The following is a 26,971-nucleotide window of genomic DNA, read 5'->3' on the forward strand; positions in this document are numbered from 1 at the left end:
CCCCAGTCAACTATTCTCTCTCAGGAAAAGTTTATCCCTTTTAAGAAAAGACCTTTGCAAAAGGATTTAATCCCTATTCTTTGCAGAGATGGGCTAGATCCAAACCTCTGATCCCAACAGAACCAGACTTTGGGGTCCATCCAGCACCACCAGTGGCCCAGGCCCATCTCTAACCTCTTGGGCACAAACCATTCTTTGTGGCCAACAGAATATGGAGGTTCTCTGACTCCTCTTTAAATTTTCACATTCTTAAACTAAACCCCAGTGCTCAGCTGGGGAAAACAGGCAGCAGTGCCACCTGTCAAACTTCTTTATTTGTCTGAAATAAGAGCACACAATTTTGTACCCCACCGTGGATGATTTTCTGTTGGCAGAACAAGTCCTGTTCTGGGCTGTGGATGCGGATGGCTGTTTGCTGTGTTGGGATTGTTACTGGAATGAGCAATTATATTTAGTTCAATATCAGCCTTAGGAGACACCAGGGCTTATGGTGAACCCTGTGTTAACTATAGGTCCACAAACAATCTCATGCCTTGAACATGAGACCAGCATGCGCCAACGAACTGACCACAGACCTGGAAGCCAGGAACTCCTGCCTTCAAAGCTGAGTCTGCCACTTACCTCGTCAGGACAAGGGAGATAACCAGAGCGCCTCCGGTGCAACTCCAGGGGGTCCAGCGTAGCGTAAAAGTGGTTGGAGCGAGAGGGGAATCGGCCGCGTGAGCCTGAAATCTGACACAAACCGTTCGGTGACAATGATCCACTGGGCTCTCAGGCCAAGACTTGGCACTTCTTCCGGCCTATGGCTGCTGCAATGGGCCTGTGACGCAGAAACAAAGAGCAAGTCCCTCTCTTTATGTGCGTGAGACATAAATCAACAAGCTGAAAGTGATGCTTCTGAGCAAGGCTGCAAATGGGTGCCAGTGGCTTGGAGACTGAACCCGTGGGAAAGGAGGGAGAGAGGAAAGACACAGGGCAAATTGTATTTCAGGAAAGAATTCTAAGCAAGTGGGCTGGGAAGCAAGAGTGCAATGCCAGAGGCAGCATATAGCTGGACCCGCAGCGCTCTCTGCTGTTTCTGCAGCACTGGGTCCTGCTGGAGTGTGACAGAGGCTACAGCAGTTTGAAAGCAAAACCAGCAATCACACAGCGTCTCATTAATTAACGATTGTGCGCCAGTGAGTTTCTCCAGAGCACCCTGCAGTGGGAGCCACATATGTGCTACTCCCAGCTCTGGCACAGGCTCCCTCAGTGGCCTTGGACAAGTCATGTCGCTGCTCTGTGCCTCAGTTTCCCAGCTGTGAAATGGGGGCAATACCTGCCTCTCTGGGGTGCCAGGAGGGAGAATCAGCTAATGCCTGTGAAGTGCCTGCAGCCCTCGGGGCAGGAGGTGTCATGGAAGTGCTACGTTGTCTCATCATTGCCTACAACTTACACACCTGAGTCCATTTCTGGAGCCCAAGTTCCTGCAGGTGCTAGGTGAAGCGACTCACCATTGGCTTTAGCAGCTAGGAGCTGGGGCCGGCCACCCTTCCCCTCTGTAAAGCTTGGCACAGATACAGCCCCAGGGATGGGGTCGCAGTGTCTGTCAAGCACTACAGAAGAAAGGACAGCAGCATGGTCCCCACCAGAGTCACAGTTGGGACAAGTCCTCTCTCAAAAGGAATCATTGGTGTTCATTCCCTGCCCTTCCAGACTCAAGCACTTCACACAGCCCGTGCCCACCGTGGCAGCACAGGGCCTAGTACCATGGGGCACGCCTAGGCCCTACCACAGGTCCCCGGAGCACTGTGGGCCCAGTTCAGCCCTGGCATCATGCTCCATTGAAGTCAGAGGGGTTGCCCCAGGCAGGGATCTGGCCTCTTGTACCTGTCTCAGCCTGTACTAGCCATCTGAGCTCTTTTAAGTGCCGCATTTTCCCCAACCTCTAAAAACCACAGGCTTCCAAACCCTACTAGCCTCAGCCCCCTCTCTGTGCCTTCTGCAGGCCTCCAGCCCACCCGTCAGCTCCTCTAGGCTCAGCGCAAGATCTTCAAGCGCGAAAGCTTTCAGACAGGCTCCTGAGTCCACAGCCAGGCACCTAAACAGAGAGGGTCCAAATTTCAGAGGGGCTGAGCCCCCAGCAGCTTCCCAAATGAAGCCACTAATTTAGGTGTCTACAGAACGATTTAGGAGCCTACTTTAAATCTCCCATTTCCGAAAATCTGAGGCAGAGGCTCTGTTCCAGGTCCCACTACAGCTGCTGCCCCTTCTCCACACTCCTACTCAGCTGCTGCTGGTAGCTGGTGGGACTGGCTGCCCAAGCAGAGAACATTGCGTGATGAGAACCACAGGAGAAGGTTGTCACTGAGTCGCAGAGAGAGAGTAAATGACTAGCTCTTCAGAAGAAGAGAGATTTGGTGAACAGAGAGACCCAGTTATGAATGTGGCCAGGAAAGGAAAAACAAAAATACCCTTTAAAAGTTCATTTGTTTTTAGGCAAATCCTAGTGGGTTACAGCGCTCTCATTAACCCTCCGCTAATAACGATGATTCCTCTGAGATGCCAAGATTACTCCCACCTTGCCATTATTCCTGATTCCCAGGGGAAAAGGGATGGGGTGGAGAATAATCATAGAGTTCAGAGTAAGAGCCGTGTTAGTCTGTATTCGCAAAAAGAAAAGGAGGACTTGTGGCACCTTAGAGACTAACCAATTTATTTGAGCATAAGCTTTCGTGAGCTACAGCTCACTTAGCTCATGAAAGCTTATGCTCAAATAAATTGGTTAATCACAGAGTTGATTCCCTTCCTCTCATGAAGAAAGCTTTATTGTGCAGAAGTAATGAAGAAAATGCCTTGTGATATTCACTAGCAAACTGCATTATTATAGAGGGACACTGTCATCTTGAATTATCTTAAATGACTAATTTGTTTGGGCTTTTTAAATCAACTTTCTGATATATCCCTATTCTAACAAGGAGCAGTCCCATTCACCTTTAACTTGATCATGAGGGTATCCAGCATTCTAATTAACCTTCTGTTAGAAACACTTTGCCCTTCTACAGCACTTTTCATCTCAGGATCTCAACATACCTTACAACATTAATTCTTACAACACCCCTTTAAAAGATGGCAGCAGCAGATTCCCCGGTTTATAGAGAAGTGAAGAGACTTACCTTTGGTTACACCCTGAGGAAGTAAGAGCCAGGAACAGAACCCAGGAGTCCTGAGTCCAATTCCCCTGCTATGATCACCATTTGGTACCCTGGATGGAATTCCATGTTCTTTTGTGAATGAAAGGAGAGCAAAGCAGCAGTTTTCCATTTATATCAGTCTTGTAAAATCCGAAGTGCCTTTAACCTGCTCTGAATATGCTGTCACACTGCTTCTGGCACAGTTCTGGGCCTGTGCTCAGGGCCACAGCCAGGATCATCCTGCGACCTAATGCACTGAGCCACTCCACAGAGAATATTGCCACTCTAGGCTGCTAGCACGAGCCAGTGGCAGTAGCAGGAACAGAACCCAGGAGCCTGAATGTGCAAGGCGCTGGATAATCCCTTGCCACACTTGCCCCGCCCAGCTATTGGGCACATAGTGACTGAGTGGCACATGCTCAGCGCCTTGTCTCCATGTCCTGTCCTCACTCAAGCATCTAGAGCCAGAGGCTTAGCTTGCGCCAACTTTAACTGCCAGCGTTGCCTTCCAGTGATCTAGTCCTACCGCAGCTGCATGTGACCCAGCAGAAACGGGGACAGCATGCCCAGGATGTTGCATGGCATTGCCACTGCGAGGGCTGCTTGTGGCACCAGCGGTTTCTTGTGGCACCCAGGAGAGGCGACCACTCCACCCCCTCCATTCCCTCGGGTATCATATTGTTCCAAAGTGGCTGCAGTTTTATTCCAGGGCTAACCCTGACCTGGAGGGTGGAAGGAGAGAGAAGTATTTCTAAAGGCAGGATCCCCTCTCAGAGCCTGACGTAAAGCACTTCAAAATCAACAGCATCTCCCAGTCTTCAGTGGGCTTTGGGTCAGGCTCTTAGATCTTCCTGCCACACCTTGACGGCAGGCCCTCAGCTCTGGAACCATTGCCCCTTGATGCATCAGTCAGAGCGTTCACCCAGGCAGCTGACAGGGGTTTCTCACTTTCACACGGGTGTTTTAAAGGTCGGATGATTCTCAGTTTTCCTATGCAGCGCACATGCCCAAAGAGTGTGCCATGGGTTCAGCAGAGGAAGGCAGACAGAGTGCAGGGTTATCTCTGCTGTTCAGCTCTCCTTACACCCCGCTCTCACTGATGCCAGGGGTATGGCTGAGCACACAGGGAGAGCCGAGCATGGGGGGTAACACACTGCTGAGCTGAGAACAGGATTTGCCCAACGGACGTACCTGATGAAGATTAACATGGTACTCGGCTCATCCAGCTGAATCATTTGGAACAAAAAATCCACCAACACAATGACCTTCTGGGGTCCCTTCCAACCCTGATATTCTATGATTCTATGATTCTATGACACTAATAATCCCTACAGCTCCCTGGAAAGGTTCAGTGCTGCATAATGCACTCACCCAGCAAAGTCAGGCCTCACGATTCCTGGCCCTGACCAATGGCTCCAGGGCAGGAAGGATTCACGCACACGCACACACAGAGTGTTTAGCACTGCATGGGTAATTGGGAGATGCTGTCTGGGGTTTTGGCCATTCAGGGCAGGAAGCTATCAATCCTGACAGATCAACAATGCAATAAATCCTGTGCTTGCTACTTCTGCTGCACTCCCTGCACACCCACAGGCATCCACACGTGCATCCACACCGAGCTTTGCAAAGGTCCCAAATCAACATCAGAAAGAACCCAGACGAGGGAGAGTTTCTCTACTAAACATAAACTTTTATTTCATTCAAGGCAAAGCTAAATAAAACTCTATAGTGCAAAATGTGTTTTAAAGGCAACAGACAGAATGTTCCTCCACATTCTGTGTTTATTTACAACTATATACTATACGTATTTATATACACATATACATGTGTGTGTCTACAATATACACTCATCCTTAACATCCCCTCTGTTTGAAAGGTTCTAGTGGGACACCCCATTTTAAAGAGAGGGAATAGCTCAAGAATTGGTCAAATTTTCAAGACAGTGGAACCTTCTAAGCATGCCCATTGTACAGCATATCTAAATCCATACAGGTACAGGTACAGAAATGTATCTCAAAAATTGATTGTTAAGTTTTCTCTATTCAAGCCAGAGGAATAATCCATGCATAGAACAGCATTGCATATCATGTGGTAAGTGGAACAATATCCAGATACTACTTCTAAAAAAGACTAACAGGTTATGACACCTAAAAATAATACTTAAAAAAATTAATTTCCTCCCCAAACTTTACTTGTCTATGGAAGTTCTTCACAAAGGCTGGACTGGGGATTTCATGGGGCAACTGGAAGATTTTGTGTCTTTTGGTCTAAAACGTCATGAGCGATGATGATATATTAATAATACTTTGCATTTATACAGCACCTTTCGTCCAAGGATCTTAGAGCACTTCACAAACAGCCCCTGAGGCAGGTCAGTGTTATCAGCCGCATTTTATAGATGGGGAAACTGAAGCACAGAGAGATTCAAATGATTTGCCCATGTTTACCCGAAGAGACGCAGCAGAGCTGGGAACAGAATCCAGGAGTCCGAGCTGCCTACTCTAACCAGCGGATAAGACTGTCAAGCACAAAGCCTACCCTTCCAGAGCATGTCACCTTTGCCCTGCTGAAGCTCCGTGCGCTGGTGTAAGCGACTAGGCCAGGTGCAGCACAGCCATGAATCACGCTCCTCTTGAAAGGCACAGCCACAGATGCACCAGCACAGGGCGCTTCTTGGGCCTCCTCTGTCCCAACAGCTCCTGCATTTGCAGATTTGAGCACAGTTACAAGCCGGCAGGTGGGACTCTGTGCCCATCACACTCAGATTCCAATGGCCACATACTCCTGTCTATAGATGAAGTGGTACCACATCCCCTTCTTCTCCAGTAATCCCCATGCACTGCTTTGGCAAGCCTGTTTGTTAGCTGGGTCATAAACTAATTCAAGAACACTCCCCTGCAATTAAATGTTCTAACACAGCTCATCCAGAATGGGCTCCCATTCCGTTACAAAGCCAGAAAGCTGTTCTTGCTCCCACCCTCACCACGCTCTTGAAAAACCAAGACCCAGCTCTGATTCCTGATTCCTACAGGGGAAGGGGCTGGGGAGAAGAGCAGAGTTTAGTTCCTTAGCCTCATTAACAAAGGCAAAGATGTAGCCCACACAGGAAGTTGGCTTGTGACATTCAAACAACAAATCACATGATTTTAAAAGGTCACAGTCAACTAGAATTATTTTAAATGAAGCACTTTTTAAATTTTAAATTCCTTGGAATAGCATGTCTGGGACTGTTTTTAATCCCTTTCAGTTATATGGAGAAGGATTTTCCAGCACCCCATGTACTCAAGGGATTTAAGTCAGAGAACAACCCCACTATCTCACGCCTGTCTCTTCTCCCCCTCCTGTCTCTGTCTCAGGGTTTATATGGCCACCCCATCGCTGCAGTACGCAAGCCCCTCCAATAGCAATGTCCCAAGCAGACTCCATAATGTCTCCGGCATCTCTCTCTGATCACCTGCCTGCTCTCTCTTCGTTTCAATATTGCTGCTGCTGTTACTGAGAGGAGCCTCTTTGCAGGACTGGGGAACAGCGTGCGTGGGAGCTCCCTGTCACCAGGCTGGAGCATGAGACAGGACGACCATCGATCAGCAGTGAATCAGCCAGGCTGACTCTACAGAGCATGGACAAAGTCACCAGACGAACAGAACAGAACAGAAGACAACTGAAAAGGTCTCTCAGTTCTCACCAGTTGAGGGGCCAGCTGTACCAACAGAAGGTGTAAGTGTCCAGAGAGAAATCAGATTTCCACATTGACAGTGAAATACAACATGTATGTTTCACCTGATCGGTTTCTAACCTTCCAAGTAGCTCTCTCCTAATAACACTTTGCCCATCTATAGCACTGGTCATTCGAGGATTTCAAAGCACTTTACAAATGGTAACTAATGAAGCCTCAAGTCATCATCTGTGAGGTAGGTCAGTATCATTATCCCCATTTTACAGATGGGGAAACTGAGGCATGTAGAAGCAAAGCGACTTGCCTGAGGTCACACGAGTCAGCAGCAGAGCCAGGAACAGAACCTGAGTCCTGAATCCAAGTCCTCTAACTATGACTAGACCATACTCCCTCCCTGCATAGCAAATGAAGCTCCACATTCTTTCTTAAGTGAAAGGGAAACCGAATGAGCTGTTTTCCCATTTAAATCCTTTATACAAATGATTTGCATAACTAATTAAAGCCTTGGTAGATCAGCTTCTTCCGTGTTTGTTACTGTAAGTGCCGAGCTTTGAAAAAAAAAGAGTAAAACCGGAACGGATGTAAAAAATACGGCAGCTTCTCCCCAGAAAACCAGCCAGGTACAGGCCGCACAGCGGGGAGAGCAACTCAATGTACATCAGCCACAGCAGGGCATGGGACAGGGTGAGCCAGTGCAGTCAAGGAATGTATTCCAGGCTGCTCCGCCTGGCGTGAGCGCAGGCAGGCAGTGCAGAGCACAGGCCCTGCTCACAGGCCTACACAACACCTTTGTTCAGAAGCATTTCACAGTGATTTCTTCTGCATTGGGCAGACGCAGCGACTTTGACAACCTCGTCTTTTGCTGGCTCTGGGGCCCAGCCCGGGAAGATGCTTCGGCATGTGCACGGCGCAGAACAGAAGGAGCCGTGCAGCACTTCCACAGCATGAAAACAGGCAATCCCACCCCCTGGAACTGGGGGATGGTTCCTTGCTGAGAGCCCTATGAAATCCTGCATGTGAACTTAGCCTCAGTGACGTGCCTCCACCCTGCCCATAAGGCGGAGAAGGGAGATTCGCCTCCTGGTTCTCTCTACAGACTTGAGCAGTTGGTGCGGACTGGGATGCGGACCCCTGTCCAGTGGGGACAGAGCTAAAACTCACGTCTCGCAGCCGCCACTGGCAACCGCCACGGCTCACCGAGTTTAAACGTGCGACCGAGAAAGGTAGCTCCCTCACCTGCTCCGCTCCCCGAGCCGTCACCTTCCCCACTCACTTTGCTGTCTGAAGCTGCGTTCCAGCAGCCCCTCTCCCCGGCCCCTGTCTCTGCTGCCTGAGCAGCCCCTCGCAACTGGGGCAACGGGAGCAGGGGGCCAGAACTTTGGGCCCAGTTCTTCTCCCACATACACCAGATTTAAACTGGGCTTATTCCACTTCCTCCTGTGGCTTTACTCCTGATTTACACCCACATAAATGAGACGGTGCAGCTGAGGTCTGCAACACGAAGGAAATGTAGCGTTCGGTGTGAACCACGCCCCCCATTTCCCGATCTCCCCTGAAGGAAGCGCCTGATGGGGCAGGCAGGTGTACGTGTGAGAAGGAGGCAGGCCCATTCACCAGCAGTCATGGGCACCAGTTCTCTGCCCTTGCACACCCCATCACGCACTTCCCGGGCATCAGGAGTGACTCCACTCAAACCAGCGTAAAGCAGGCGTAGGGCAGGAAAATCAGGCCCAGTCCCCTACAGCAATCATCTCGCAGTCCGGATTTACACATGCCAACACGTCAGTCTGGAGCCACGGCCCCGTCCCCGGCCAGCCTCTGGCCTCTCTCCCCGCGCTGGACATTGTCGCTTTGTGCGGCTCTAAGTCTCTCATGATCATGGCCCCTGAGGCACTGACCCAAAGCCCAACGACATCACGAGAAAGACTCTGACTTCGGTGGGCTTCCTGCATCGCTCTGGGCTGTCCTCACCTAGCAGTGGCCTCCTGGGCTCTCCAGTCCCATTGCTGGGGTTCCTTGTTCATACCCAGCCCTCTCGCAGCCAAAGCCCCCAGGCAAACAACGCACCCAGCTCCTCTCCAAGGACATGGCAGCCACACTGGCTTTTCTTGGGGTGGCCCTGACTCCGCTTGGTTCCGTTCCATGCACTTCCCAGCACATCCCCGCCACTTCTGCTGGCAGGAAAATCCTCTGCAGGGCTGGTGCTACTTAAACAAATTCCCAAAGGATTCCCCAGTCTGCCTGGATTTGGTACTTAGATACTGTGCTTAGTACAATCCCCAGCTCCAATCATGCTGCTCCCCATGGCACAAAGCACCCTGACATGGCAGGGGTGTGCAAACCTGTTCTTTACAATCTGGTGCTCCCTACCCCTGTGGGGCTGAACAATGCAAAAAGCCTGCAGCTCTGCTTGGTTATGCAGCACAGCAGGGACAGGCAGGCAGCTCCCAGGCCGATAAGGCGCTCGCTACTAAAACAAAAACATTCCCAGCACTGCGGGTGTCACCAAGCAACATGGCAACTCTTTGGTAAAGCCAGGTGTCCCCTGCAATGAGACAGGGCTGTGTTTGGTGGAGACGTGACCAGCATCACAGGGCAGAGCTCTGGGAGATGGCTAAGCCCCAAAGGGACTGTCAGTGCAGCTGGGACTGGGGTGCATGTTTGGTATGGAATGTCAGACAGCTCGGGGAGAGGACGTGTTTGGTACCTCACTGGCACGTGTGGGAGACAAAGCCTCCCGGGGCGGATGTCACCAAGCATGGCACCAATTCTGCACCAGTGTACCCAGTGAGGGCATGGGGCGGCAACAGCCAACCAGCATAGGGAGGAAGAAAGGACAACCTAGTAGTGCCGCAGAAAGCTCCAGTGCTCTAGAGGGAGTGGCTGTGCCGGGGGTTGGTACCAGACTGGGAAGGGTGATAATACCCTCACCCCCACCTGTCCATCTGGGACAGCAAGAGGACTCCAAGGGGCACATTCTGCCTTGGCAGCTCCCGGGCATCCCTGGGTCTGGGCACATGTAACAGAAGGCAGAACGTGGGCCTGGCTGTTTGGGAACATTGCTTATGCAGCCTGGTGGGGATCGCAGTGCCATGCTCCATAGCCCGGCTAGGACCCAATGCCCGACGTGGGATCTGGACTCCTTTTCCCCTGAATGCTGCTTGGGGAGCAGGGGAGTCGAGATAAGCACAGTCAGCACTGGACACGTAACCAGCCACTGCCCTCAGCTTGTGGGGGCTGGACCCACTTTGTCAATTTTTCCTCTGCCCCAGGAGGACAGTCAGAAACCTGAAGCTTTTCACCCCAGCTGCCCCCTTCCAGGTGCGCGCCTTCACCGCGGTGTCTTGGCAGAGTCAGAAAGACCCTCCAGAACGAGGGAACAAGAATCTCACGCGAGTGTCCCAGCTGCCCTTCCCGCAGAAGCAGCGCTCCTGCCAGTGGGACAGGGAACACCACAGAGCAAAACCAGGAGCCAGGCGAGCGCCAGGGACAAAGTGCAGGCAGAGGAATGAACCTTCCCCGGACTCCCCCCAGCACTTTACTATTGACCCAGCTTTTCTACGCAGAGCTCACTGGGCAGGTTTGCCAGGCAGCCAGACACAGGACCCCTGCACCTTGTGCTGCCATGAGCAAAGGGGGTCGGACTGGCAGTACTTTGCACTGCCCTTGCACTAGTGCAAGCAAGGACACAAGGGGCAGGGCAGTGGAGAGCCAGGCCCACAGCAATCCCACAGGGTAGCAGGTGAATGGCTGCTGTAGGTAGCGAACGGACATAGCCCCCCGTGACTACGGCGACCCCTGGCCGCAGTGTATTCCACCCTTGGCACCCACGGCAGCTGGTGACAATACCACAGAGCCGCACAAGCCCAGACTGAGAGTGGGCAGCTCACCTGCTGGAGTGGAATGGAAATGGCAGGGGAGGGAGAGCTCGTCCCAGGAGCAGCAGCAGGGGCCCCTTAATCTCTTTTCCTAACCGGTTCAGACAAATCTCGTTTCTTAACCAGTTAGGAAAAGAGATTAAAGCCAGGCTTGGTAAAGGCGGCACTAGTCATTTGGTTCAGAAGTGTGCTTGGCAGCAGAGCCCTCTTTCTCCTTGAGCCAGCCCCACGCTCAGGCAGGGACAGGAGCATCTTTCTCTACTGCTAGCGTTCCATGCAGCCTTGTGCTCCAGAGGCCTCTGCTCCAGGAACTAGCTGCCCTCTGCCTGGTGCATGGCCTCCTCCCAGTGTAGCATCCCTGGGAGCCAGGCAGGCAATGCCCCCCCCGGCTCTCAGCTTCGCAAGACACCATTTCTGCTCAGCGCCCTCACACCCAGTCTCTGTGTGATGACCCAGCCGCTCTCTCACACACACCACATGAAAACACCCACCCACCCCAGCCCATGCTCCAGCTCAGGGAGTTCCCACCTCCTCCCAGAGAGAATGGAGCTGGCCTGCTCTCTTTCCCCTCCTGAGATCACAGCCTGGGCACAAGTCGCTCCCAGGCCACACAGCGTCCCAAGTCTGGGCTGAAGAGTGGTGCAAATTGCAGGCATGTGCATAATACAGAGATGTCTCAAGCATTGTTAGTTTCAAAATAAAATAGATTTCCCCTCCCCCGGCCATTAGCGTTTTACTGCCTGGTGGGTCACACTGAGTTTGCTTCATGCCTTTGGTGGAGCTTTCTGTTCCGCCTTGGAGCCCGCCAGGCCGTTCTCAGTGTTGTCAATCCCTGAGGAGCTCACGAGACACTCCTTCCTAGGAGAGAGAACAGCATCTACAGCACGTGGGTGGCGCCTGAAGCCCCCCTCAGCCTGAATGTGCACCTGGCCCCTTCTGCCCGCATCACTGCCGCTCCCCACCTGTCACAGAGGCCAGGCCCAAGGGATGTATGCACTCCGAGCTGCGGGGAAGCTCACTCCCCACACAGCCATGGCGGGAGAGACATGCAGGCATGGCTCCAAACACTAGACTGGCACGAGTGCCTGGATCCTTCCTGCTCCCCAAGAGGCACAATCATTCCCACGGGGCAGGCAGGTCAAGTGACACATTGCAGGGCACAGAGGGAGCGGGCAGCAGACTCTAGGAGTTCCTGGCTCACACTTGCAAAGAGCCGGGCCTTCCCCATGCTGAGCACAGGACTCAGGACTACAACCCCAACACAGAGCTAACAGCTTGTTCCACAGTCTCCAAGGGAAGCCATGCTTCAGGCACTGACAATAGGACTGGGCAGGGCAGGTCACAGGGAACTGTCCTGCCACAGGGCAGCAGCAGGCTTTCGTGCACGCCTGCACCAGTTAGACAAATCCTCGTGCCGGCCCCATGACCTGTTAGCTCAGTGTCCCTGTCCCAGTTTTACAGATGGGGAAATGGGGAAGTGAAAAGCCAGCTAGAGGCAGAGCTGGGAACAGAACTCAGAAGAGCCCAGTTTCCAGTCCTGGGCCCAGTTCACTGGGCCATGCTGCCCTCCTGCCCTCTCCTTGCAAACACCCCGGTGATGCAATCCGGTGTCTAGGCTGTGAAGGAGGGTCAGAAAGAGCACAAACATCCATGCATGTGGTACGCATGACGCTGCGCCCAGCACAACCCCAGCCGGACGCAGCGGGGGCTGGGAGAAGGGACGCCCATCCGTACTCACTTCTTCTCCTGAGACTTTTTGAGGATAAGCAGGACAATTTTCTTGATGACAAGGATGAGGATGAGGAGGCCGACGAGCCCGCCCACGGCTCCCAGGATAATGCGCGTCAGCGTGTTGTCCACCGGTACCACTGCAGGAGAGAGCGCCAGAGGAGATGTTAGTGGGTGCCAGCCAGAAGAGTCCCACCAGCACAGAGCCTCTGGCCCTGAGCAGCAGGAGACAGGCACCCATTCCTTGGCCATCACCGGAGCTGCAGGGGCCACGCAGCTGCCTCTGCTCCACAGAACAGTTCAGGTCTTTAAAGTCGAATAGCCATGGGCGTCACCCTCTCGTCTCTGCTGCCCCCCAAGCCTTCTCCGACAACTGCACGGCTCATGGTTCAACTTGACCGTAAGCCACGGAGGGAGTTTACCCCATGAATGCCCTCCATGTGCTGCTGGCTACTGGCCTATAGCAGGGCCCACAGAGGATGGCCCATATCTTTATCTTAGCCATCGTCTCCTGGAGAGACTGTAGGTGCCTCAGGCTGTGGGTGCTCAGCGTGAGGGGTCTCAAGTTGGGCACCCAAAATAGATCAAGGGAGCTAAAAGCCAGAGCCCACTCTGAGAGGTCGGCCTTACTTCTTGGCAGGAGGAGGGGTGTGAAGTGAAAGACCCCCAATTCTGCCAATGCCCCTCGGCCAATCCAGCCATGATCCTCTCCTAAACAGAGGCCTCTCCTGGGGCTCTTTTCTGGGGTGAACAGCCATTCACTGAAGACTACCTAGAATATACACTGGTCACCAGAGCCAGACTAGAACTCCTGGGAGCAGATTCTACTTTCCTTTACACTGATGGAAGCCCAACAGAACCCAGCAGTCCTGAGTCCAGTCCCCTGCTACGACCACTAGCAGCATATCTTGGTTTAGCTTTGCCCGATCCTGCTCATCACTCAGGGGAACCTTTGTCTATCAGCACCAGCAGAGTGAGTGGGGTGGGGAGGGCTCCTCCTGGCAGACACTTACTCTCCTGGACCACCTTGAGGATGATGGTGGCATTGTGTTCAGCATTCATTTCCTTTGGGTTCCTGACATGACAGGTGTACTTCCCAGCATCATCGAAGTCCACGGACCCCATGGAGATGGAGATGTTGTTTTCCTTCCCAGTGGTTGTGCCAATTAACCGAACCCGAGGGTCTGCGAATAGCACCGTTGGCTCTGATGCTTTGTTCTTTATATTCCCGTGATAGATCTGCAGGGGGAGGGAATGCAGCAGGACGCTGAGCGAGCAAACAGCACAGCCAGGCCGCAAACTCAGGAAGCCCCAGACTAGGGAAGGCCTGGAGAGCTCTTCCGGCTGAGTTGGACACCACACAGGGGTGGTACAGACACAGACCTACCAAGGCTGAGGGTTGGGGCCCGTCTACATGACGGTTTGCAACCATGTTGCATCCAGGTCAGGGACAAGCATGCTGTAACAGTGCCATGGCTCAGCAACAGCTGTAGTGTAGATGTGGCTTACAAGTGGACAAGAAATTCTCTTTCCATCCCTCCCTTGCTTTCTGAGGATTTTGTCTCCTCCAGACTAGGGGTAGAATCTAAATGCTTGGCTTTTGCCCAGGGATCCCAAAGCCAGTTATTCCTCTCAGCACATCCCTTCCCCACCCCCGAGATGTCTCCTGCATACTAGGTATGCACCAGTGAAATGCAACAGTCATCAACAGGGAAACTCAAGGGGCTGAGCAGAGTGGAGGGGGGTCTTTTAATGGAGGCAGAGCAGAACCATACTCCATGCATGCTGCCCCTTCCTGACTTTTCAGCACGAGGCCAACTCCACAGCTCCTCGCCTACATCTGGCCAAATGCTGGGGGGGGAGGGGGCTCATCTCCTTATTAAGCCACGTTCGTATGAAATGACAACTTTGTTTCGTGCCTGTTGGGCCCCAGAACTCTTCCCCTCCCTCATTTCTGCACACGCACACATATACCCACCACCTCCTGTCTCCCGCATGAAAGGGAGAAGCAGCTGAATGCTTGGGGCAAAGAATGGGGCAGTCCAGTCAACAGGCCACCATGAAAGCAGCCGGCCTGTCTCACTTGCCATGTGGCTGCATTGGCTGGAATTCACCTTCTGCCCTAGGAATCCATGAGCTGCAGTCAGCGGCAAGCGTGCCTGTCTCAGGAGCGGACACGGCCATGTCAAGGCCAATGCAAAGGAGCTGTGCATTCCAGCAGCGAGTGCTGTGCATACCCGGCCAGAGAGGCAAGCTCCAAGGTCCTCTCCCAGCTGGCCAAGGCTGGGAGGGCTGCAGGGCAGCTGGGCTGACAGGAGAAAGTCATTGCCTCACACTAGCAAGCAGAGGGGCGAAAGGTGATGCTGCTCAGAACCAACGGCCCTTTGGCATCTCATGGTGAGCTCGAGAAGGGGCCTGTTTAGCTGGAAAATTCACTGTGTTTTGCTCAAAGTGCTGACCTACTCCTCAGTGAAATGGGACATTTCTGAGCAAAAGGGATGTATTTAACCCAGGGATTTGCCACTTGCTGCTGCCGAAGCTCACAGACATGACTACAGGAAACGAAATGGTGACGTTGCTGCGGCCAAACCGAGTGGAAGTAATTTTCTCCGTTCCACACTGCTCCACCCAGCGGTGTCTCCAATGGGCAGTTATGATGCCAGACAATAAGGTGCAGTGGGCTCTGAGAGGGCAATTGCAAAACCAGATCCCTCATGGCTGGCAGGGTGTCCTAAATCAGGAGAAATGGGATCCAAATCACTGTTTAAAGCACTAGCAGCCGGTCTGTGCTGGGGGGACCCAGGAGAACTGGCAATCAAACCCAGCAAGGAGCAGAACGCACAACGCACCAGGTCAATGCTGTTGTAGTACCAAGTGAAGTCAAGGTCCTTGAATCCTATGCAGGTGGTGAAGATGCAGGGCAGCTGCACTTCTGAGCCGTTCAGAGCCATCACAAGGTTGTTTTTCCCCACTGAGACCTCCAAGGTGACAGCCATGGAGAAGAGATGTAAACCTGCCAGGGGAAAGAGAGAACAAAGACACATCAGTTTCCACAGGGGCAGTGCCCGATACCCGATTCCCCTTCAGAGACAGCATCTCCTGGGGCATGCCCAGAGGCTACACAACCATGCAGCCACCTGGTAACAAGATGAGATTGCTGGTCCATTAACTGGGCTCCCTGGAGGCACCACATGCATGCTTCAGACTAACCTAGCCAGTCCCCCTCTTCCTTCCTAGAGGACACAGAGCAGGACAGAGCCTCAGGAACATGCACTGGGAAAAGGCAACTGCAAGTAGCCTGGCCAGCAGCAGCATCACCATTCAGCAGGGAAGGGAGCATCTCCCAGCACTGGTCTTTCATTCCCAGGCCCCTGGCGACCACACTCTGGAGCTCTCGGTCCTGCTCAGGAGTCTACAAGCCAAGCACCACCCCCATAATCCAGGCTGGATGGGTCCTGGCATCTGGGCCATGGCCCAGACCAGGGCAGGGCAGCAAGGGGAAGCTGTTCTGGAGGGTGAGGAAGGAGACGTTAGTCGTGAGGCCAACCCCACCCTCTAGCCCGACAGAGGAATTACGGGACCTTTGATAAATGACACCAGGGTGAAGCTGCTTTCACGTTTAACACTGGGGAGCAGCCCAGGGGTTAGGCACTCCCTGGATGGGTCTGAGCCCACCAGGCCCAGAGGAGCCTAAGGAGAGTGGCAGGACCAGGGAATATTTGCGAGGAGTTCGACTCTCAGGGGCAGGATTTCCCTGTGGAAGAGGGTCTGCCTGGTTAAATCTGCCCCTTCTCACCAACCCCCCCCCGGCCACCCATCGCTGCTGGGGAACAGGATTGCTGGCCCATCAGGCTCCAGGAGGGACAGGCTCCCCTGGGGTCCTCAGTCAACTCCTCACCCTCAGCGCAGAATTGTCCAGTGCTGCCTGCGCCCCCCAAGTAGGCACAGGGGTTGGGTGGGGCACCTGACCAGAGACACTCCCTCCAGAGGAGCCACCGCCCTCAGCCCCACATTCTCACCCAGGGCAGCTGGGCCCCCCCTTCCTGAGGGAAAGGGTAGGACAGGGCTGCTTCGCAAGGTCTGTAAGAACTCTGTCCAGACAGAAATTCGTGAATGTTTGCTATAGCTGTCACTGGTTTCTTCCAAAAACGTCCCTGAGCCCGAGCCCTCCAAGCAAAGCAAACTGGAGCAAACACAAAACACATTTTAAAACCAAGGTAAAAAATCCTACATTGTGACACATGCTGAGTGACACCACCCTGCTCTTTGCTAAGTCCCCTGGCAGCAAGCAGTCAAAGGCACCAAAACAGAGGAGGCCTGTGTAGACGTGTGTCCTTTCCGCCCCACCTCCGTTGCTAATGCAGCAGCTTTAGCAGACTTCTCTTTGCTGCTCTGAGATCAAGAAATTTGAGTTGCCCCATGTTGCCAAGATCTAGGGTGGCTGCTTGAGACATCAGCAGTGTTGTACAGATGTGCAGCAGGGCCCAATCCCCACTGCTCTGCCCTGGGGGGACAGTGCTTATTCCCACCCCCGCGGAGCAGGCTTAAAACATTAACAAAGCTGAATTCTCCGCTCGGTCTGGCCGCTGACAGCATTTTAAATCCTCTGCCCACCCGGGCATGAGTGAGACCAACCCCCACACCCTGAGCAGGGCAGCAGGAAACACTAAGGCAGGAGTGGCGAGGGTTTAGCAGCCTTGTACCATTTCTTCTCCACAGGGAGCCACCGGTCCATACCATTGGACTGGCCTGGGGAGGAAAGAGCTGACACGTTCCCATGGAATAACAATGCCCAGCTACAGCACCATCATACAAAACTCTCTAAGCCCTTTGCTAACATTAAACGTCCCAGCACCCTGCAGCTTGGCTGAGTTCCCATGGGGGTTCCACAGAGTCAGAGGTAGAACTGGGAATAGAACCCAGGCAGGAGCCCTGACTCCTCATTCCCTGGCCCGCTCTAATCACTGAAAACAACCCTCACGTAACCCCATCCTCATTGCACTGGGCTTGCCAGAGCACACTGCACCTGAAACCACCCCACCAGCCATGGGGCACGTCAGGACAGCACCTGTAATCGATTGAAGCAGCCAGCGTCCCACTGTGAGGCAGAAACCTGCCCTGGAGGCCTAGTGCATGGGCGGCTGGGATTCACCTAAATAGCCACTGGAGGCCTCTGTTGTTTTACAAAAGGGCTGCAGAAGAAGAGCACTTACATCACTAACAACGATCAACCTGGCCCCTGCAGACAGCTCACTGGGGACAAAACCACTTCCCCGGGCTAGATGGGCTCCTCCTCCCCAACCCCTCCCACACAGCACCCACGAGGGAAGAGCTCACAGTCCGCTTGGAGCGGAATCCAGCTTTGCCATCTTAAAAGAACCTTTACACTTCAGCCCTTTCCTAGGCACCTCGGCGTGCTGGGGCGTACGGCCACAACCACCCCTTTGAGGTATAGGAGTTGGACAGTCTGTGAGGGTCCCTGAAGGAGGGCAGAGCTGTTAGCACTTCCCTTGTTGTAATATCGAGGGACCACTCCTTCTCTGCCCCAGAGTCCTGCTTGCTGGTGGCTCTGGCTCACCAGACCGTGCAACGAGCCTCAAAGCTTCAGTCACTGAAGAGCAGAATTAAATTACTCAGCTGCAGACAATTTGCAATGAGATTCCTCCCCCCCACACACCTTTTTTGTTTAAGCCTGGCTGAGTTGCCTGAGGTACAAATGGGTCCGATTTCCTTCCTGAGATCAGAAGAACCAGCACCTGGTCTTAGAACTCAAGATGACTCCAGCTTAAAATGTCTGAGCCTCTGTTCTAACTATGACAACACATGGCCAGTTTTTCCTTCTTAAAATGAGGCTGCCCTTGGGTTATCTGAGCTGGGAGTTTCAAAGACACCTAAGGGAATTAGGCACCTAAATCTCACTGGAATCAAGATCCTTTGAAATCCCAGTCCCTCTCTCTCTAATTTCTCCAGCTCATTTAAAATTATCTTGAGAACCAACAGCTCCTGGCCCTACCGGAAGCCCCTCACTGGAGTTTTCCAACAAGCAGTGGGTTTTAAGTACTGTGCTCAAATAAATGGGTTCGTCTCTAAGGTGCCATAAGTCCTCCTTTTCTTTTTGCGAATACAGACTAACACGGCTGTCACTCTGAAACCTGAAAATTCAATTAAATTCTTGTTTTTCAGATTCTCTGTTCAAAGAACAACCCCCTACAGACTAGGGCAACTGCCCAGCAGATAACAGCACACTCGGCAGGTACAGGAAGCTCTCATCCAGCCATGGGTGGGGCCTGCTGGGGCGCAGAAAACAGCTGTCACAGCATGTTTCGGCTCCTAGCCCCTGGGTGTAGCCAGGACACTTTATAAAACCTCCCGCCAGCTCATATTTGGGTGTTATGCTCCAAGCAGGGCCCCGGATATGAGTTTCTTTCCTCTGCTGGGAAGGAAGGTATGACAAATATTTTTAAATCCGTAACTATTAATATTCTCAGCTGCATTAAACACCTACAGTTGTTTCCTCTGGTCCCTGACACATATTTTCCCCCTTTAATTTTAGCAGTCAGCTAGTTGTACTCCCCACTAGCAGGTCTGCAAAGTGAGAATGATGGAGCCTGTGAGAGAAGACACCCAGGAGAGACCATTGCGCGTATATTAGTAATTGATGCAGGGAGGGCAAAGGCCTGGGAGCCAGGGCTCTATTCCTGGAGCGACCTTGGCAAGTCACTTATCCTCAATGCCTCAGATTGTACAGCTGCAAAATGGAGATCATCCTCCCCAGCCCTGAGTGAAGCACTTGGAGATTATGGATGAAAGTGCAAGTGTCAAATATCTAGGACTTGCTACAGAGCAGTGGAAATCAAAACAAGCTGTTTGCTGTGGGTTGATCTTTCCTCATGGAAATGTAGAGTTTGCTTTTAAAATGTAAATATTTTTCAAGGAGGAAGAAACAATAACTTCAGTGTTTATGGGACTTTTAGAAATGGTTAAAGCTCCTAAGTTACAGTAACATACAAACAGAGACTCAGAGGGGTCTAGTGTGTAGAAAGATACGCACTGTCATACAGGACCATGTCATGACAACAGTGGGTGGGATAGTGCAAACTGTCCAGAATTAATTAACTCTCTTTTGCCAACTCTCGCTATTTATTTGGGAGCCTTGTTACAGTTGACGTTCTTCCTAAAGCACCAGCTCCTGGAGTCATGTGATTACATGAGACTCTCAGGTTTCCTTTAGAACAAAAGTAAGTTCCAGCCCTCCTGATTGCAGAGAAAAGCCTGAACACGTGGCCTGAGAGCTCCCTAAAGGCTGAGAAACCAGCCAGCAAAGAAAGAGCCCAACCTTTAGTATTTTGTAAACGTCTCCTGATTTGGGGGGCCTGACTCCTGATTTTTGAGCCCTTGGCATTGGCGATGCTGTGAACCACTGCTCCAGCTTGGTGCCCGGCTCCAAGCCCTGACAGCCAGCCTGCGCTCCAGCCTCCAGACACAACTCCCTTGGAGCAGTTACCAACAGCAAGTTCCTTCCCCACCCCTCAGCCCAGGGCACCCTCACTGACATGGTGCAAGTCCAGAGTCACCCTGCTGCCTTCACTGGACTCCAGCAGCCTCCTTTGGCCCAGGAGAGCAGATTTTGGCCTTGTGCTGTCTGAGGCTCCAGCTGAGAGCAATGAAGAAACTCCGGGGACTGGCGAGAGGACATGGCTGGCACTTAATAAACGGATAATAAACGTCCCGTCACCCCGTAGTTACCGGTTTGGAGAGGCCCCAAGAGCTAAGCCCTGCCTGGCCCCAGGGCACTGAAGCAGCGCAGAAGAGCCCTTGGTCCCCATGTCAGTCCCGAAGCGGGTCCGCGCAGAAGACGCGCCCTGTGCCGTGGGGGCTGAGCCCCGAAAAGCGGAGCCCTCCGGCCCGAGGTGTCTCGCCGCTCCGCGGGGCAGCAAAGCGGACGCGCTCCCAGCGGCCCGAGGCAGAGCGCACCGGCTCCGCGCCCGGGTCCCCTCGCCGCACCAGGGCGCCCCGGCCCCGGCCGCTCTGCGGGGCGCGGCAGCCCCCTCCCCTCGCACCCCCTTACCCAGCAGAGCCGCCGCCAGCCAGCTCCGGCAGAGCCGGGCGCTGCTCCCGTCCGCCGCCATCCTCTGTGCCAGGGCACCTCGGGGAGCCCCCGCAGCCGCCGAAGGCGGGGCAGGGTCGGGGCAAGCTGGCGCAAGGGGCAGGGGGACAAGGCTCGAGCCAAAGTCCGGCTGGTCCCCGCAGCAGCCGCAGCATCCAGCCGGGGCTCCGCGCAGCCAAGTCGGAGGGACGCGGCGCCCGCAGCCGGGCAGGACAGGCGGAGGGCGAGGCAGGGCGCGCTGCCAGGGGCCAGCTGAGGATGCTGCGGGGAGCGGGGGGGGCGCTGCAGCCGGAGAGGCGTCGGCCAGGGCCGGGGGGCTCGGCCAGACTAGCCGGGGAGCCGCCTGCCGGGCATCCCGCAGCACAAACCGGCCCGGCTGCGGGCGGGGCGGGGCAGGGACCGCGCTGCTGCGAGGCGGGGCTGGGTTTGCGGCGCTGCAGCTCTGCGGTGCGCGCTGGGCCAGGGGGACACGTGGCTCCCCGGCTGCAGGCAGGAGCCCCTGACCCGCTCCCGCCTCCTGCGGCCCTCCCAGGGGGGGGCTCGGGCTCAGGCTCAGGCTCAGGAGCCTAGCGGGCTTCACCGGCCCGCACCCCCCAGCGTCTGTCCGTGGCTCCACCCGGCAGAGCCAGGGCACCCACCTAGCCCCCTTCTCCTGCTGCTCCTGGTTTATCCCTCCTGGGGTGCCAGAAACGGGCCAGCTCCCTGCTGCCTCGCCTCCCCTCCCCTGGCTTCAAAATCCTGCCCCTTCAGCTCAAAGAGACTCTCCCTTACCTAGCAGCAGCATAGAGTATATGACACACAGCTGAGCCACACAACCACCGGACACTGAGTTACACAGTTACTTTGGCTGCAGCTTTGAGGCTTTTGGGGTAGCGACCCCCTGGGACACTCACTGCTCTTTTTTTCTCTGCAATGAAATAATTTGTGTTTCTAGAGCCTCTTTCATCTTAAAATAGTAAAGCAGTTAACACCGGGTCATTCTCACACCACTGGTAGGAGCTAAATAGAAGTGTCTGTAGCTGGGTAAAGCGCCCTGCTGTAACCACTAGACTACACTCCCCCTTCTAGGCTTTTGGTGAGGTTCCTTGTGTGCCTTTTTAATTATTGTGTATACTTTTACTTCTAGTCTGGTTTCCTCAGATTCCCCTTCACTGATACTGTGCTTTGTTTCTCTGTCAAGTTAATTAAAACCATAGTGTTGGGGTTTTTTAAAGGCATAGCGACATAATTTTATTGGCAAAGTTGTGATTGCCATGAAAGAGATTCTTGGGTTTTCTCCAGTCACAATGCATCATCAGATAGACTCAAATTGCAATTGACTAGAGCCTTTTATAATCCACTGTGCATTCTCAATGAGTTTATGTTTGCTTACACAAGCCTTGGTGGATGACAGGATCTCTAGCACAGAGATCCTGGCAAGAGGTGTATAGGGGTTGTGTAATTGCAAGGACCGTTAATATTCACCTGGAGTGACGTGCTGTTAATTTGAGTAGAAAATCCACATCTGGAACCAAGAATGGCACCTGCCCATATATGCACCGAGGCCACAATGTTCAAAAGTGGGTGGGGGTGTCTCCGTTTTGGACAGCCCAGCCTGACACCTCAGCTCTCATTCGGAGAGGTGATGGGCATCAACCGATTTTAACTGGCTACAATCACCCTCCTGAAGAACATAACTACTGAAACAGACTAGCTGGGGAAGTGGTGGCTTCTCAGGCTCCTGCTGTCCTCAAGGGGAGAGTGCTGCCTTTCTGGCAAAGATGCTTTAGTCAAGCAGAAGTTCTCAGGGCAGGGCCTGGTACCTGGATGACATTCGACTAGAGGAGCTGAGACACCCTTCTGGCTGTAAAACCAGCGATAAATGGGCATGAAGGCTGATAAAGGAACAACTGGTTCATGGAATGAAAACCTCTAGGTAGGGAAGGCTTCAGTCTAGCTAAACCAGCTCTTTCTAGCATGCCTGTCCCTGTGGCATCCAGTAACAGAATGCCTGACCCTGCAAGGTGCTGAGCACCTCTGGTGGTGCACTGGTGTCCTCCCTCAGCACCTTGCAGGACAGGACCCTGTAGGGAACAGGAGACCTAGCAAATGGGAGAAGCCATTCACATGTTTTATGCAGCTAGTAGAAAACCATGGGGTCAAAATCCAGCCCAGAATTTAAGCTCCTAATTGGTTATCAGCAGAGCTCCGTAGCCTGAGAGCATTGGAAGCAAGCCAGGAAGTCCCCCATGTCCGTGCAGATGACCGTGACAACGGGCTATTGCAATCCCAGATCTCTCCATACCTGAATGCACATTGGCAGGATGAACAAAGCAAATCTCTCTGGTGTATGACTGGGAGGCATCCATCCAGTGCTCCAGGCAGCAAATATTTCCTTCCAGTCTCTGAAACCACAAATAGCAACACATGGCTGTAGAGGCCCAGACTGCATGCGGGAGAATAAAGAAGGGGTGTTAGAGAAGCCAAAGAGAAAACTTTGGCACCTACATTCACACCCTGAGCATTTATTTCAGGATAATTGGCTGACCATGCACTCTATACATCAACAACCTCTTCCTAATAGCTGCATCCATTAGCCCTAACCTTCTGTGGACCACATCCAAGCCAGAGCAAGGAGGAACTTTCTTGATGGGGGCCTCTGATAATGCAATTGTGCTATTTTGGTGCATTACCTTTCCTCTCAACTGCATTAGAGAATCACATCTCCTTTTCAGGGCACTGCTTCTTTGGAGCTTAAAACTTGCTTGGCTCCTGTGGAAAGCCTTGGTGGGAAGAGAGAGGAGATTTTTGGAAATACCAAGGCCATTGGAGGTGCAGTAACAGAACAGTGATTATTCCTGGGATACAGGATGGAGAGTTCCTAAGCTACATGCTCAGGCTCTAACCCAAATTCACTGGGGAGCTTGGAAAGACCATAGCTCATTAATAGCTCACTGAATATAGAGCTCCAGGCTGACTCTGTAGTTGTGTGAATTACCCCTTCAGTGGGAGGGCTCGGGTATGCATGATTCAGCTGCTGTACTGGGCCCCCAGCCTGGAAGATTTGAGGGGTTGACCCATCCCTGTAGGCTGGGGAGGGGCAACCATTCATATGTTCACTAGCATCTTCGGTTTGTTCTGCTGAGGCAGCAGAAGGCAGTTTGGATGCAAGCTGAGGACAGTGAAGGTAGTTAGGTGAGGTGAGTCACAGATGATCCTCTAAAACCTCCAGGACAGGCAGAGAATGTGCATCAGGGAATGGTTTGTGAAGTAAGGAGGAGCTGTATACTGGCCAGAGATGCATTAATTAGGATCTCAGAAAATTCTGCGTCACAGCTCTGCACAAACGGAGGGAGGGAGGGAGGGAAGAGACTTGCAATAGCACAATTGCTGTTTGATGCAGTTTGTTGAACAGTGAACACAGTCAGCGGCTCTGCTGGGCCTCATCTCAGAAAACAGAGCAGGAGTGATAAATAAGGCTGAAGCTGATTCTCGGGGCCCAAGTGAGCAGGATTTTAGAGATTCGACATGCTAACATGGTTAAACTCTCACCAAGGCCACACTGTTCACCTGAAGAGTGGAGTAGGATTGCACCACCCCGGAGGTGGGGGCAGATACTGGGAGACATTCTGCAGGGAGCAGGCACCATGATTCTGCACATCACCAGGCTGTACTTACTTAACTATTCTTGGAAATTAATTTGCACAGGAAGAGAAAAGGTGGGGAGGGGAGGTTGCTACATGGTCCAGCCCAAGTGCAGTGGAAGGCAGGGGACACCAGCGCAGGTGTGCTCTATACGTAGCCATGTGATCTGTTGCTGAGGGTTAAAATAGACACTGAATGAGCCTGAGAACATGTGCCAGGAGACCAGCTGTTCAGGAGAGGGAAGACATAGAAAAGGAGCATGGGGGAAGAGAGGCAGAAATGTCACCCCAAAGGGATGGGGGTATGACAGCCTTGTGGGAGGGGCTGCACTGAGGTCTGAATGTGGGTGTTTGGTATCTAGCAGCTTTCTGAAGTGAGAAAAGGATCCTGTCCAGAGGCCAGTGTATGGAGTCCGAAGGGACAGCAGCTGTGGCAAGTGCTTGGGCATGGCAGAAACGGTTTGTGTGGACTAGGATATCCCCTGAACAGAACCTTTTCTAGAATTCAGAAATGTTTGATCTCCTCTTGTGTTTCCATTATTTGTGCTTCCAGCAGGAAAAAGGAAGTGCCAGAATCCAGCACTGCCTACCTGGTGGTCAAAAACCATGAGACTGGCATTAAAACCACAAGATTTAAACACAAATAACTTTGGTCTTTTTCCTCTTGTTTCAGAGCCTGTGGGGGTTGCATTTTCCAGCATTTCTCTGCAGCCAGGAGAGCTGGGAACTCCCCTTTTCACGACAGCTGAAATTCTCTTGCAATTACAGGCCTCCAGGAACTCAGGCTTTAAGTAAAACATCAACTGTCACAAGACTCCTGATCCAATCCTGACAGTTGGCAACTCGGTCAAATCTCCCCAAAGACATCCAGGCCAGTGCAGCAGGCCCCAGAGGTTCAGAGAACTCCTCTTCCTCCTGGAATGGCCTCATCATCCACAGACGCCGGCTCCCACTTCTCCTCCCACCCCTCTGTTCTGTGGCATTCTGCCCTGTACTTCTTGCCATTGCACCTGGCCCACGCGGGTGTAGCACCACTACCCATTCAGATTCCTGCCCCCACTCACACCAGGTGCCCACTTTGCACAGGTGCAGATGAGAACATAAGCCAGTGGCCAGTTTTGCTGACCTTCCCAAACAGCCAGGGGCCCCGTCCAGGTTCTGAGAGCATTCCAAAAGGACTGTCCCACCACATGCGGAGTTGTACCATTGTCTCCAGAAGAGCATGAGCTGTTCACACCCCATTTGCCTATGCTGTTGGGGGTAGAGCAGGGGGTGCCACACAGCAGCAGGTGTCTCCTTGCTTTGGTCCCATTTGTGTAACCTGGGTCCCCTTCCAGCCTTGCAAAAGTGACCCAAGGGGTGTTGAGACCTGGAAGAATCTCGCCTGCTGCCTAGCCAGGTCCCTTTTCTGCAGAGTCTAGCACAAATAGTTGTGTCTGATTACAGGAAAAGCCAAGTAGCCCTAGACTGGACGGTGTCACCTTCTCAGCATGGCAAGGAGAGAGAGCTCAAGGGCTCCTTCCAGCTGGCATGTGCAAACACTTAGTCTCAGGGAAACCTGCCCAGGGGGAAGAGGGATACTTATATTTCGAGGGCTTTAGAGTTATTCTGAGAGAAGGATGGAGACTGAGCCAACAGCCTCCGAACAGACATAGCCTTGACGCACAAACAAGCCTGTCCATCTGCCCCTTCTCTTCCGCCCTCATGTGTGTTACGTAGCCCCCTGCACATCCGCTCCCCATTTGCCCCAGGCCTCTTCTCTCCCACTCATTTCTGCAGGCCCCCCAGTTTCTTGGCGCTAAACCCCTCCGGGTTCTGGTTTCCCCATTCCCAGGATTATTCTTTGCAGGAGCCCCGATTCCCAGTGGTGGCAGGCAGGTGTTTCACTCATGATTATTACAGGCTTGCTCCCATATCCCTGTTCCCCTCTCCTGGTCCTGGCAGCAGGGATAAGTTATGTTCTTTCACATCTAGGTCTTCAGCCTCTTTGAAAGATCAGTGAGAGCAGAACTGGCCTGCAGCTTTCACCCCCCCCCCCCAGCCAATGCATGCAGACTGCACTCCCAGTTGCTCAGGGATCTTATCTTCCACCCACCTTCCCCTTGTCACTGGGGAGAATATCCCACTGCCTGCCTGTGCCAGTGGGGTCTGTCTGTCTGGAGTCTCACCTTGGTACTGCAGAGCTGAGTGCCAGAGCATCTCCTCTGCAGCGTGGGGCATGGGTCACTTGCTGGAGGAGTCTCTGCTCCTTGAAGTCTTTAAACCACAATTTGAGGACTTCAATGGCTCAGACATAGGTGAGAGATTTATTGCAGCAGTGGGTGGGCGAGATTCTGTGGCCTGCATTGTGCAGGAGGTCAGACTAGATGATCGTAATGGTCCCTTCTGACCTAAATATCTATGAATCTCCCATGACTGAGGTACAGTTCTAATGCGTGCATGGGGCAAGGTCAACCCATGTCTGCGTGAGTGAGGTTTGGCCTCTTGTCTCCGGAGGGGCTCGGTGGATCCAGACTCGATTGTTCTATCCTTTCCCAGGGGTTCATGCAGATCTAGGGAAACCCCAGCAGTTTCCAAGAAATGTTGGATTTTTCAACTCCCATGGTAGCTTCATCACACAAAGTGCTGCGGGCACAGCTCGCGGGTGCTGGCAGTGGTAGCCCATGCCCTGAGTCTGTGTCCAAATTCAGAGGCCTCCCTGTGCTTCTGGCAATACAGTTCGTCATTTACTAGCAGATAACACACAATCTGCCCCTATTTCCACCCAGCCATCCCCCCTTGTACCC

General features: G+C 53.0%; 2 protein-coding genes across 7 annotated transcripts in view; one reads left to right on the plus strand and one right to left on the minus strand.

Moving 5' to 3' along the window:
- TMPRSS4 (transmembrane serine protease 4) overlaps positions 1 to 11,442 on the plus strand; it is a 36,178-nt gene extending 24,736 nt beyond the window's left edge. For 2 of the 6 annotated variants that reach the window (XM_073320535.1, XM_073320536.1), the window contains one exon: positions 6,530 to 11,442. The gene's annotated coding sequence lies outside the window, so the exon portion shown is untranslated. Of the gene's footprint in view, positions 1 to 512 lie in introns of all 6 variants that reach the window. The other 4 variants (XM_073320537.1, XM_073320538.1, XM_073320534.1 and 1 more) reach the window with 2 other exon arrangements.
- On the minus strand, positions 4,849 to 20,966 carry SCN4B (sodium voltage-gated channel beta subunit 4). The gene is made up of 5 exons (XM_073320551.1): positions 20,524 to 20,966; positions 15,305 to 15,468; positions 13,469 to 13,694; positions 12,466 to 12,595; positions 4,849 to 11,585 (listed from the first exon to the last, which is right to left on the minus strand). Exons 1-5 carry the CDS (start codon positions 20,582 to 20,584, stop codon positions 11,492 to 11,494), a joined length of 675 nt encoding a protein of 224 aa, XP_073176652.1. The 5' UTR covers positions 20,585 to 20,966; the 3' UTR covers positions 4,849 to 11,491.
- Positions 20,967 to 26,971: the final 6,005 nt, after the last annotated feature.

The sequence above is a fragment of the Lepidochelys kempii genome, chromosome 22, assembly GCF_965140265.1.
Source record: "Lepidochelys kempii isolate rLepKem1 chromosome 22, rLepKem1.hap2, whole genome shotgun sequence".
Classification (NCBI taxonomy): domain Eukaryota; kingdom Metazoa; phylum Chordata; order Testudines; family Cheloniidae; genus Lepidochelys; species Lepidochelys kempii.